At 32.0% G+C, this 14,269-nt stretch overlaps 1 protein-coding gene and 1 pseudogene across 1 annotated transcript; both read right to left on the bottom strand.

Annotated features, from left to right (window-relative positions):
• Positions 1-46: 46 nt before the first annotated feature.
• LOC102587214 (uncharacterized) lies at positions 47-2,739 on the bottom strand. The gene is made up of 2 exons (XM_006360219.2): positions 2,588-2,739; positions 47-305 (listed from the first exon to the last, which is right to left on the bottom strand). The coding sequence occupies exons 1-2, from the start codon at positions 2,684-2,686 to the stop codon at positions 171-173; spliced, it is 234 nt and encodes a 77-aa protein (XP_006360281.1). The 5' UTR covers positions 2,687-2,739; the 3' UTR covers positions 47-170.
• A 1,102-nt stretch (positions 2,740-3,841) lies between these two features.
• On the bottom strand, positions 3,842-8,620 carry LOC102596156 (low affinity sulfate transporter 3-like; annotated as a pseudogene).
• Between the last annotated feature and the right edge of the window lie 5,649 nt (positions 8,621-14,269).

The following is a 14,269-nucleotide window of genomic DNA, read 5'->3' as shown; positions in this document are numbered from 1 at the left end:
AACCCCCCCCCCCCCCCCCCCCAAATAATTAGACATAAAAAACAACTTAAAGATATAAAGATTCAATTCAAGCAAGCAACTTGTGATGTCCTCACATAACGCATCAACAATATTCAAACTTATAACTACGTTAATAGAATTTGGAAGATATTTTTATCGGAAAAACAACATTAGTAAAGGGAGTTATCGAAGACCCAGGGCTCGTGCAAGAAAAGTTCACGACCATTCATTTGCACGGCCCCTGCAGCTACATCCTCTGCACGCTTTCTTGCGACTTCAGCCTTTCTAGCTAATGCATCCACGTCCTGAAAATGATACCAAATCTGTCACGACTCATGAGGACTATAACGAAAATACTACAACAGGTTTCTCTTGAGTAAAACAGATAAACCACTAGCAACAAAGTCCTGAAATCTACAGAACTCCTAGAATCTACAACTATAGGAACAACAACCAAAATAGATTTAAAAAAGGACATCTACAATAAAGGAAGTCAACGAACAAAAGCAAACTTTGTTACAGCTATTCATTCAATGAAATTCCTCCTTACTTAGGGTGAAAACAATTTATCCGACTTAAATCATAGTGAAGGTGATATTGCTATCACAAAGGATATTCAGTTTAGTTGACTAAAATGAATGCCTAACCTTACCAAAGTGTTATAAATTATACAAGTACTTCTAGAAATAAACTTTTAGAAATGGCCTAAAATATTTTGAAGGAATTGGTAATGAAATTCCTTGAATGAGGAATGCAACAAAATGAAGACCATAAAACAAGAATAAGAATTTGTGAGAACATCTATGTTGCTCGGACTCTTCAAACATGTCAATGGATACGTGTCGGTTTCTCCAAAAGTGGTGTAATTTTGGAGAATCCAACACGGGTACGGCATTAAAAGTGAAGAGTCTGTGCAACAGAACATTAGTGAGACTGTGAGAGTTGATTTCCTCATTCCAACCTGAGCACAAAACTGAAATTCCCTTTCCAATCTTTCACTACTCCAATGAACTTCCTTTATTTGGTGATTTACAGCATAGTTAAATGATTGAAGAGTTTAACAAGGTGAAAGTGATTTTCTCAACAGAAAAAGAAGGTGAATGTGTTTTAAAATCCTTTTAATTTTTCCAGCAAATGAAAATAGGCTAAAATATATTATTACATGCATCAACAACTGGACCCAGAACATTTCTAGTAATTCCCATTAATTTATATCAATACATACTTGAGTCTTTGACCAAGTTTTAAGAAGAAAACTAGAAAATTTGTTCATATACAGGCTAATAACTGATTTCAGATTGACATGAAAAATGAAACTTGAGAACCATAGAAGGAATGGAGTCTATCTATGAGAAACGAATAGAGAAATAAAGATTCTAATTAAATTGGAAACTCTGGAGAAAAGAAATGAATCACACAATCTGAATGAAGAAGAGTGTAGGCATAAAATGGAAGTAGTGTTGTTAAAAGCTCGTATCAGGTACACTTGAGCCGTAAAATCACTTAAAGCCAAGTTTTCTGCTTTCTTCACTTAGGTGGCGCTTTATTTTATTGTATGTGACAGAGTGCTAAGGTGTGCATCTCAGCATCCATGAAATTTGGTCTTTAGTTGCCAGTACAAACAATTAACATACTTGGTAAACTGATACATTAAATAGCTAAAAAAGTTATGAACGAATATTTAGTGATTAACAATAAGAAATTACAATTTCAGAACGAGAACTAGCTCCGGATAACATAAAAACTATGTTGCTCGGACTCTTCAAAAATATCAACGGGTGTATTGGGTCCTCCAACAGCAGTGCATTCTTGGAGGACTACACGAATGCAGCAACATATTTTGGAGAGCCCGAGCAACATAGTATAAAACTGCATCTCTTCACCTTAATCAAAATTATAAAGTGGTCTGTACACTTGACTGACATGACTTTTCAATCATAAACACATTTTCAAAAAGCGCATACTTGTCATTTTACAACTCCAATTCCCAAGGGAAAAAAAGTTCTAGAGGAACTCAAGGACAACATATCAATAGGTCTAGTACGAGGAATACACGTAATTGCACAAATTGCTGATTTTGAAGGAGATCATTCACCAGGTGGATATACATTCCACAGACAACCATAATAGGGAACTCGATACAGTCAATCGATCAAACTAAGGTTCAATCCCAAACTAGTTGCAACTAACTACTTGAATAATCTATATCAATTACCTCTATCGACCTATTTAACATAAAACATTAATTAATGTACCTAAAATCAAAGCTAATCCAAGTTTAACAACCAAATTATTAACTATAGGAAGCTAGAACCTAGATTTTAAAACGGATATGACCTCGTTCTTCGTCTTAAATATAATAGAATTGCTTCCCTGATTTAGCTTCTCATAATTCAACCATATTAAACTACCACAAAGATTAATTATTCATCTTGTTGAAAGGAAAGAAAACAACATACAATATAATCTCCTGGTAATACATATTGCACGGGAAATCTTAATAACTCAGTTGATTGGCTACGTAAACTGTTCGATTCACCATCTTGTAATCCCCTATACCGTTAACATGAAGAGAAGAAGAAGATACCTTTTGGCGTTTCCAGGAGAGAAATTGGGTTTGTGTAATGCGATTTGAATTAGGGTTTTGAATTGATTCTGGTTGATCATCTTTTGCTTCTTCTCCCATTTTTTCCCCAATATTTTCTCTTTCTCCAATTGAAGAACAATTATCTCTTCTATTGTCGGGTCGGGCTATTTAAATTGCCTCTTTAAAGCTTCAAACGATGTCGTTTAATGGCAAACCCAAATAATAATTATACGGAAAATGGTTTAATACATACTCTTAACTTAATACCGATTATTCGAATTTTAATAAAAAAGTTACTAAAAGCTTTGTTTTGAGGTTTTTTTTTAAAACAGACCGATGGTAAATTAATAAATTATATTTATACTTTTTGGTACATAAAGTCCTTGACTTAGGGTTAAATTTCATATTTTTACTTCTAGTTGTCTAAAACTCTTGGTTATTCTAGAATGTGACAGCGTTTGTTTTTGAGCAAGATGTAATTTGTCAATTCATGTGCATGGTTCATTTGGTTTATCATTGTTTTTAAGTGATTTTCAATTTTTTAAAAATTGTGTCAAATCTTACGGGTTAAACAGATAACCGAACCGAAAATGATCAATAACCGATAAACTAATAATCGATAAGTCAGTATCTTAATGAAACTATAACGGTTTAGAATACTTACAAATCAATAAATCGAATCGATAAACTTCAAAATTGAACCGAACTATAAATACACAACCCCTAATCCAAATTCACCTTTACGAGTTTCTATAATCCCTAAGCTCTATTTTAGGGTATTATTTAAGGTATTATTGATTGACCTGAACAAGTAAGTTGTTAAATCTTAGCAGGATAGGTTCAATTATATATGCTCTAAGTTTAGTTATATATGTTTATATATAGGCATAATACGTAAACAACCACTATAACTTGATTTTAGCTGACAAGTAAGCACTTCAATTTTGAGAGTGCACATCTAAACATCTCAACTTGGTCTCAACTATCAACTAAATACTCCAACTTGTCTCAACTGTATATCATGGACACCTGATGTTGAGATAATCATTTCATAAGTTACGTTGGAGTGCTCAATTGACACAGTAGAGAAGAATTGAGGTATTTGGATATACATCCTCAAAGTTAGAGTGTATAGTTGTCCGTTAAAATTAAGTTAAATTGTCTATCTATATATTATTTCGTGACGATAATCTTTCAAGATTTTGATTTATCAACTTTATAAATATGATGAAATACATAATTTGTGGTGGCTCTTTTCCATTAATTCTTTGTTGTTAATGCTTTGTATACACAAGAATAAGAAGCATTTAATAACAACATATATAAAATTTCAACAATTGGTAGAGCTAGGATCAGCTATTTTGAGACTCAAGCAGGCATCTACAGCGTCCCCAATAGTAAGGAAAATCCATCCTTTGCCTAGTTTGTCAAAACATTTTGCTGTCTTCATTTTGTTAATTACTCTTAATCTTGGGTTAGCTATTGTTAACTGCAAAAAAAAAAAAAGACATCATATAAGAGTTAGTATATATTGGTAGTAAAATTAGTAATCCGAAAAATAAGACAAATAATCTGTTATAACTTTCGATAGTATGTTAGTATAGAAACTATTAATGTATAAAAGGATAGTCGGGTGTATAAAACATCATGTATTGACGCAAGATCCGAGGAAGGCCCCGTGGACCACCAGAGGCGGACCCATGCGTAATGGGTTGGGGGTGCACGCGCACCAGTTAACTTCAAAAATAACTTGTTATATATATGGATGTATATCTTGAAGAACTATCATATATTTTAGAAGGACCCCTCAAACATATCAGCTTCACTCAATTATGTCATTTATATTATATTTATACGTTAGAACATCAAACGAGAGTGTGTTGTGTGACATCGCTTCAACGGCTTAAATTTAGAGAAAAGAATATGAGAAACTTACTTGTATGCTTTGTGAAACCAATTCCCTGTGCAACTCTTCTAACATCACTATTCCTGATGTATCCACACTCATTACATCTGCAAACCAATTAGATCAAAATCATCTTAGTAGTAAGTTGTTATAACTGTAAAGATATGGCACTTGAGCCTAACTCAACCTCAAAAGCTAGCTCATGAATGTGGGACTTTTACCCACTCGAACAACGACAAACTCATGAGGGGGGAGGGGGGGGATTGGGAAATTCTACTAGTTATGAAACTTACTTGACATGTCTAGAACTGCAAAATGAACATTTTCCTTTGTGTTCTCCTCATTACCATTTGTGTGTGTCACCAATTTCATAACCCTAGAAATAAATAAGTTGAAAAGTAAGTAGGCTTGAAGTTTATTGTCTTAATTTCCACTTTGATAAGAGCGCGAATTATATATATATACCTCTCTCTTATGGAAGTAGAATTTGCAAAACAAAGTGAACCAGAGTTGATTCTGATGATCAAGATGCCTGAAGTACTAGTGGCTCTTGGATATTGTGTAATGTCACAAAACGTATCCAGCGTCCCAGGAAGTCTGCCTTGTACTTCTGTACTTGCTCGAATCGTGTCTAGTATTATTCTAGCAAATGAAATGCCAACCTGCAATAGACCAAATAGACATTACTAAATTAGTTGAGTGACTTTGTAGGTGGAATGACAGTACTTAAGTGACGACTTCACAGTTGAAATGACAATAGTTGAGTGACTTTTCTGTTACAAAGCAAAGTTGAGCAACTTTCTGAGTACCATTAGTTGAGTGACTTTTGTATTACAAAACAACGTCGAGTGACTTTCTGAGAAATTGATTCAAATATAATACTATCAATCAAGCATTTGTGATTTGATTTTCTACGGATGATGTTTTTTAGTCTTTGTTTAGTTTCAAGTTGCAAAGAAAAAGACAGATGACCAGAGAGTTGACATGAATCTTGTATTTTTTTTTGAAGGACAAGAGTTAAAATTCTATTATAGCATGGTGCCCACAAATGACTCAGAGGGCTATCCATCTTTTTGGCATTTCCTCTGGATTTTACTAAATTAAACTATTTACATGTGAGTCACAAGATGTTTGTTTGAGGGGACAAGTATAACATTTGTTTAATGCAAGTTGTTTTCTTATATTAAGTAAAGTCTTGTGAATACAGAGAGAGAGAGAGAGACTTCAAAATTACCGCGATTAGAAGGCCAATTTCGACAGAGACAAATAGTACTCCAAAGAAGGCACCAATGCAAACAATGAAGTCCATCTTGTCTACTTTCCAGATATGATATGCTTCATTTATGTCGATCAATCCAGGAAGCGCGGATAAAATAACCGATGCAAGGATAGCTAATGGAGTGTAGTATAAAAGCTTGGTTAACAATTCCAGAGATATGAAAACTGTGATAGCCATAACTATGTTTGATACCACAGTTTCACATCCTGCACTGAAATTCACTGCTGTCCTTGAAAATGAACCTGTAAATTTTTTGAAGCAGAACTTATTACTCCCTCCGTTTCAATTTGTTTGTACTGTGGTCTTTAAGTAACGATACGTAGAATGTACCAAAATGTCCTTTAATTTGATGGTCTTAAACATGTCGTGTGAAAAGTTAGAATTAAAGAGTTGCCACAGAAATGAAAAGAGACATTCTTTTTTGAACGGGCTAAAAGGAAAAGTAAGACAAACAAATTAAAACGTCAGAACTCGTATGACTTATCATAAGGATATTCAAGATTTTGAACATAATATGTGAAAGTATAAGGAATTGAGATTTCACCAGTTGCTGTATAGCAAGAAGTTAAAGATCCAACAATGTTCATGAATCCCATGGCTACCATTTCTTTGTTGCCATTAAGATGATAGCCTTTCATCGAAGCAAATGATCGTCCGACAGCAATTGCTTCCTGAGGAAAACCAAGAGCATTTCAACATTATGAATGAATTCTCCTAATTTAGTGATCTTTAGGGAATCAAAAAGGGAGAACAAAGAGTAGAGACATACAGTTAGAGCCACAAGACCGCAAATTAGTCCAATTTTCACGACTTGTCCAAGGTGTGGACCATTGAACTGTAATTGATGAGCTGAACTTGGATTCAAACCCCCTTAGAAGTGTTTTACAATTTTAACTCCATGTTGATCAGCCTTCGTTAAATAAACCAACAAGGTGGCTACGATCACCGATAACAAAGGAGCAATAGCTGGTAGCCAGAATAGTTTCTTATTCCTTTTACCCTGCAGTATATTTCAGGTGGCCAATAGATTAGTGTATGAAACAGGAAAAAAATCGCCAAATTTGATCGATAACAAACGAGTACACCTTATTACTTACTATAAATCTTGTTGCGAGGATGAAGATGAGGAATGAACAGCCAAGTATAAAATTCATAGGAGACAACTGAAACAAGTCCAACGGAAATCAGTAAGATGAAAACGCGAAAAATCAATTGAAAATAAGTTCAGAAACTTACTGTCTCATCATGAAATGATCTGAAAACAGCTCTTAGCACAGATACCACATCAGTTTTATTAGTAAAGTGACTAATTCCTATGAGACTTTTTAGTTGTTGAAGACCAATTATAATGGCTGCACCTCCCATGAATCCCACTATGGCAGCATGTGAAAGAAAATCCACAAGAAATCCCAACCTGCGCACATACATCAACATTAACATACAACAACAACAACAATATACCCAGTGTAATCTCACAAGCGGGGTCTGCGGAGGGTAAAGTGTATGCAGACCTTATCCCTACCTTGAGGGTAGAGAGGTTGTTTCCGTTAGACCCTCGGTTGCATATCAAAGAAGATCAAAGAAAAGGAAAGGAAGAAATCATGGCAAAATACTATAGAAAGCATAAAAAAGGAACGGTAACTACAACAAAATAGTGCAATAATCAAAGTACAAGAGACAGTAGATAGTAAAAAATATCGAAGGACAAGAAACTACAGGAGAAATACGATGACTACTAGTATGGAAATGATAAGCAAGACAACACTCTACTACCTACTAACCTTTTATCATAATCTGCGTGTCCTCCACAACCTCCTATCTACATCTAATCAAGATTAACATACATATTCCAAAAAGAGTTCCTTTCAAATAGAAACTTTACCTTAATAGACCAAATGCAGCCTGGAAAGTACCAGCAAAGAAAGTGACAGTAAAAACAAGGCTTGTATAAGCAATAGGATCAACTGCAGGATCTACAATCTCGGTAACCATTGCAGAAAGCAGTAGTGATACAACAGCAACAGGACCAATAGCGAGCTCTCGCGAACTCCCCATCACAGCATATATCAATGGTGGCACAACACTAGTGTCTAAAACAACAAAAGTGAAAACATATAAGCTTAGAAAAAACCAAGATGAACATACAACAATTACACTTGTTTTGGAAACTTACATAAGCCATATTGAGGTTCAAGGTTTGCAAGATTAGCATATCCTATACTCTGCAAGAAGTATAATTTTAAATTCAACATTTCAAAAAGTGTATGGAACAAACACTAATGCTAAGCTCTGTGACCAGTCTCATCTAAAAGCTTAACCTGGTCCCACAATTCCACATGGTATCAGAGTAAGTAAAGGTCCTATGTTTGTCACCATCACCTATTATGCCCGCACATGAGAGGATGTACTTAAAAACGTAACTAAGAGTAAATAAAAGTGTGCTTTCTCGAACTGTTTAAGATTTTAGATGAACTGGTCACACACAATTCAAGTACGAACACCTTATCTATATTTGCTATACCTGAGGAATGCAGATACTAGCAAGAGTTAAGCCAGCCAACAAATCATGCTTGAACATATTAGGTTTATAATTCCTTCCCCAACTAAGAATTGGAAATAACCCTTGCAAGAATGAAAAGACCCCAGCTTTGCATTGCTTTGAGTTTGAAGGAAAAAAATTATTTTTTTGTGGCAAAACAGTTTCACTAACTGAGTTCATGAGCTCATTGCAAAAACTTGGTGGCTCTGGAGAATTCAGCAGCCACTGAGTCCTCTCATTCCTTCCATCAGCATTGAGCTGCAGCTGCTGCAGCTCGATGCTGATGCTCTCATTTGGCTGTGGACACATTATAATTTTGTTTTGTTGAATGTTGAACTAAATGCTCTCATATATCAAGAGTATGAACCATGTGTTCCATATTTATACATGTCCAAAACAGTCACTACTGGGAAAGGCATTTGCCTTTTGTCATGTTAGTGCTAATAATAGCAATAAACTAATAAGATAGAAGTAATAATTATTGTCAAAACTAGCAGCCTTATGGTATACAAAGAAATCAAATGTACATTAAATTATAGCAATTATTCTATTTTTAATATTCATCACTAATAATTATGATTTTTAATTTTTGTGATTCCTTCTCATGACAATAATTAGAATTAAAAAAGAATGTCAAAGCATCTAAAGAAAAAGGATTAATCTTTATCCATAAATCCACTAAAGCAATTCCAACAAGACATAGTTGCACTCAGAATCGCTAAAGTCTTTAGCGATGAAAGATTGGATATAAATAGTCATATTTATTATTTTTCACTAAATATAATATAGCAGCAATTATATTATTATCGTTGAATTCTTTATTTTTTGAAGTGTGGCAGCATGAATATTTACTTTTGCCCTCGGTTAATAATTAAATCACCTGATAATCACTTATTTCCAAAATTTGTGTGGGGAAAATCATTTTTATTTTTTATCTCACAGAAAATCCTCTTCGATCTGCTTAGCCTTATCTCCCTCTAAGGAGTATTTTAGTGATAGGTTCTACAGGAACTAGACCATCCTATTTGGTCAAATACCTAGTATTAAACTTCTATATATGTTCCTTTCATTGTGATATATTTGAACAAATATTTGGATAAAAGCATAAAGGTTTTCTTCCTAATGAGATCGATATTGATGATAGTGACGATATTGATATTAGTGACAATATTGATGTTATCGATTGTAACCTTGATACGAAATTAAATTGCTAACTAGGATAAACAGACTAACTATTTTTTTCTCCTGCCAACTTCTTTCCATCACTTATGTTTCTGTGTTACATAATTGGACCCAATGTGCATTAATTTGACTTAAATTCAATTATTAAAAAAATAGTACTCCCTCCGTTTATATTTAGTTGTCCACTTTAGAAATGGCACACAGATTAAGGCAACAATGATTAGCATAGTGAAGTTACAATTTTACCCTTATAGTACAATTTACAATTTCAAAATAAATTCACTCAAGATAACTAATCAATGTTGGGAAGTTCATAAGTTTATTTACTTTATTTATGACAACTTTATTTAAATAAGGGTATAATAGGAAAAAATTTATTGTCCTTTCTTGATTTGTCAAAATGGACAACTAAATAGGGACAACTAAAAGAGGAAATATGGACAACTAAATAGGGACGGAGGGAGTAATTAGCTTACAATTAGTTAAGGTTAATTAATACTTCTTCTCTCCCTAATTACTTGTCCACTTTTCCTTTTATAGTTGTCCCTAATTACTTGTCCATTTTGACAAATCAAGAAAGGATAAATTTTTTTACCTATTATACCCTCAATTAAATAATTAATTACTTTGAAAAATGTAGAACTTTTCATCCACTTTATAATTAATAGGGATAAAATGATAAATTTACTATGTCATTAACTATTTTCTTAATATGTGTATTAATTAAAAAATGAACAAATAATTAGGGACAGAGGGAGTACTAATGGCAGTCATCTTAATTTTTTCACGTGTTAAAATAATCAATATCAACTACTATAAGTTGACAATTCATTATAAATTTCAAATTAAACAGTCAGTACATACCTCAGCAAAGTACTAATTAACCACATGTCGATCCTATGTCCCATTGCCTATTATTTCAATCATAATTATTATATTTATGTTAATCTCTATCCACATTTTTTTTGTTTTCATTCTTGATTTTTTCTTTAAGTAGTTGAGCATTATAATTAACCCCACTTATTAATGATATCCTAAGCAATTCATGACACCCGTGACCCCCTTAATACTATTTTTAAGTGAACAATATATTACGAGGAAATGATCTCTTATAATTATTTGTAAGTTGAATAAAAGAAAATGATTATTTTAGATTTTTTATATATAAAAAATAAAGATTAATCTGATAAAAGAATATAAAATAAAAAAAGAATTTGTAAAATGCTACGGAATCAAATCTGTATTGTGACAAATAAGGAGAATAATTTGAAGTTTAATTACTTAAAAGCTGTTTAGACATCTCTTTCCTAAGTTATTGTTGGTGTTTAGCAAAGAAATTAGAAAAATAAGAGAGAAAAAACATTGCAATACTAACAAAGGAAACTATTTTATTAATAATACATTTTCGACACATTCTCTCACCTTGATTTTTTTTATTTAATATATTAAGGGGTCATGGAAACAGATAATGCCAATTTTTATTTTTTATTTTGATAAAATAGTGCCATAAAATAATTCAATGGTTGGTCAGAGGGATTAGAAATGGGAAAGGGTTATATTTGTTCCTTTTATAATTAAAAAAAAGTTATATTTATCATCTGTTATATTTTTAAATAAATATTACTATTAAAATTATGAAATTTATCAATAATCTCTAGCTAATCCGTCACTAAATTTTTTTAGCTATATATTTTTTCTTATAATCCTTTAGCAATCGTCATTAATCTGTAGATAAATGAATTAGCAGGAGAATTTGTATTATTTAACTATGAAATTTTATTCGTCACTAATTTCTTATTTTCTAGCCATGTTTATCCCAACAAACATACTTTAGAATTCTCTCTCTCTATATATATCCCTCACTCATTAAAACTTTATTTTCAGCTTTGAAAAGCCAGTATCATGTGGGAAAAAAATCATCTTTATCACATAAAGCGAAAAACAAATTATTAAGGACCATTAATTTAATTATCGATTTATCACATTTTACAAACTGATAATTTAATATAGTCAATAAAGTAAACTAATAATATATAAAATTGGATCGAACCAATCTAAACTTAGTGGACATCATGAAAGATGGTTGGTTGATCTGATACACCGGCAATTTGTCTAGTTTTTGTCTCTGAATATATTTAGACTTTAGTCACCTAAAAATGTTGCATTCCTGGCTGATTATATTATTTTAAGATACATTATTTAGTATCTTCTTGCATATTTATAAAATTTTATTGACCATGATAAATTGAGATACGTTGTTAATTTTAACTACTTTTGTTAAAAATTTATTGACCATGTTAAACTTTCACATATACTTCGAAAGAAGAAAAAATTCAATTTTTGAATTGTTTTGCATATCATCTATAATTTTAACTATTTTTGTTAAATGATGAATTTAGTAAAAGTTGATTCTGCTTAACAAATGTACATTGTTGATACTATATTACTGGTGACTATTCACTAATATATTATTATTATTATTATTAATTTTTTTCATCACTTAATAATGCATGAATATGTGTTAGGTCAAGTTTAATTTATACGATTACTCATACTTAATGGTAATATAATTTTTTAAATAATTTAAATATAACATATTTTCTGTGTGACGGGATAAAAAATGAACATTTTAATTGATGTGAGGTTGCATGTGTTGAGTCATATATCATAAGGATCAAAATCAACATTTACTAATATTTGAAATACCAAAAATGACATAATGTTGGATATTTATTTTTTTAGTTTTCTATTGATTTAGATAATGAATACATAATTTTGTTTTATTTTAGTCATGTAATCATGAATATTTATTAGAGTTACTTATTCTAGCATAACTTAGTACTTTTCTATTATGATCATTTTTATTATAATTTATTAATTAATAATATTTATTTTATGTGATTTTATTATCTTTTTTGTTGGATACTTTACTACAATGTATCATTATTCATCTCATATTTTATGTTATTTTCTTAAGAAGCCATTATAGTTATATTTTACTAGGTATGTGAAGTACAAGTTATAATATGTTTTATACGAAGACTTTATCGAGAAATAAAAATATTATACTTTTATTAATTTAATTGATTTATAAATTTAACAAACCTAACACAAATAGTTTGATATTTGAAAAACTTGACGTTAGAATGTAAGCGTCCACTAATAGTCAATGGACTAGGTCCCTTGACAGAATAACAATGCGAAAATAAACAACTGAAAGTAACACAGGAGCTTTACATGAAAACCTCCTTACTCAAGGGGGAGGAAAACCACGACATGTCTCACAGGACTTTCAACTCAACTTCGTTTCACTAAAAATAGAGCTCAGATTCATATTACAGACTTCAGTAATCTAGGAATTAACCTACTAATCCTACTAATCCCTTTCCCCTTGTTATAACGACTCTGTGACCAGATAAGAACTAAGCAACACCTATGTTGCCCACTACACCAGCTCTCTCCGGCTGATATAAACTTCAACAAAACACCAAGGCTAACTCAAGCCATCAACTCAGATCTCAAAGAAAGGAGAAGAATCAAGCAGTAACTCTACTGCAACCACATATCAACTAACTCTAGTTGACGCTCCTAAGCAACTCGACCCAAGAAAACATCGAAAAGAGACTTGACTAAAATATAGATGATTTGACTAACTAACTCTAGTTAATCCGACTCAAACAGAGGATTTAGACAAGCAACCAATCTAGTTCCTTTATAACCCGGGAATAGATCTACAGATGATAAACACACAAAAACAATAAACCTAGATGACGGCTAAGAACAAAGATAACTCTATCAGGTCCCTTGCTTTCTTCCGGAGAATGTTTCTTCAAAGAAGGGCCTTTTCGAGCTTGTGAATTTTTCAGAATTCAAAAACTAGCTTGTGTTGTTAAGTGAAGAGGCTGATATAAGATGGACGCAAATCCTTAGAGCAATACAATTGGATTAGAGTTTGCACCCCAAAAGATGTGCACCAACCACAACAGGTGTGCTGTAGAGTTGCAGCTTTAGCCAGTTGTCTTTTTCATTGTACAAACACTCTCGGTCTCTCCTGGGATTTGGTCCCTTACTAGAACTCGTAGTTTGTTAAATCATTAAAACTTCATAGACAGTTCAAAATAACACTTAAATCATCCTGACTTATACGCACACCCCAACTATGAACATGTCACAACTGATGTTTCCCTAAATGTATTTAATTACAAGGTTTTACTACCTTGACCTCTTACAATATGTATAAAATAACGTCATCAATAGTGTTTTTATTTTAAAATTAATGCGTATTATATTCAGTTCAGGCATTTTAGCTATAGACTATATTGTATTTTATTAAATTGGATAAGCTATCATATTGCTCTCAAGTCAAATATTAGCCTCATTCTTTTTCCTTTTTTTTCCTTTTTTAAATTTAAAGATGTACTTTTGGAATACACACCACAAGATGAACTTGGCTTGGTGATTATCAATAATTATTATTAACAATTATTGGCATTTATATAATAGTTTTTTTCTTAAAATGCGGCGTTATTTCTACCTATACCTTTCGCGTTCATATTTTACTGGTAATATTCTTATATGGATGATTAAATTGGAAAATAACAAATTTCAATGACTTTGTTATTTATTCGTATCAGACTTTTTTTTATAATGGTTACTCCTATTATTTATAATAATATTTCTCTCTCTATATATATCATAATCATGTTTTCTATGAAACGGATCTTTTATGTTATTTTATAGCATATGTGTTTTATATATATTATCATTTCACAGTTA

Source organism: Solanum tuberosum, unplaced genomic scaffold (genome assembly GCF_000226075.1).
Source record: "Solanum tuberosum cultivar DM 1-3 516 R44 unplaced genomic scaffold, SolTub_3.0 scf00314, whole genome shotgun sequence".
Lineage (NCBI taxonomy): Eukaryota > Viridiplantae > Streptophyta > Magnoliopsida > Solanales > Solanaceae > Solanum > Solanum tuberosum.
This window is presented reverse-complemented; position numbering and strand designations above follow the sequence as displayed.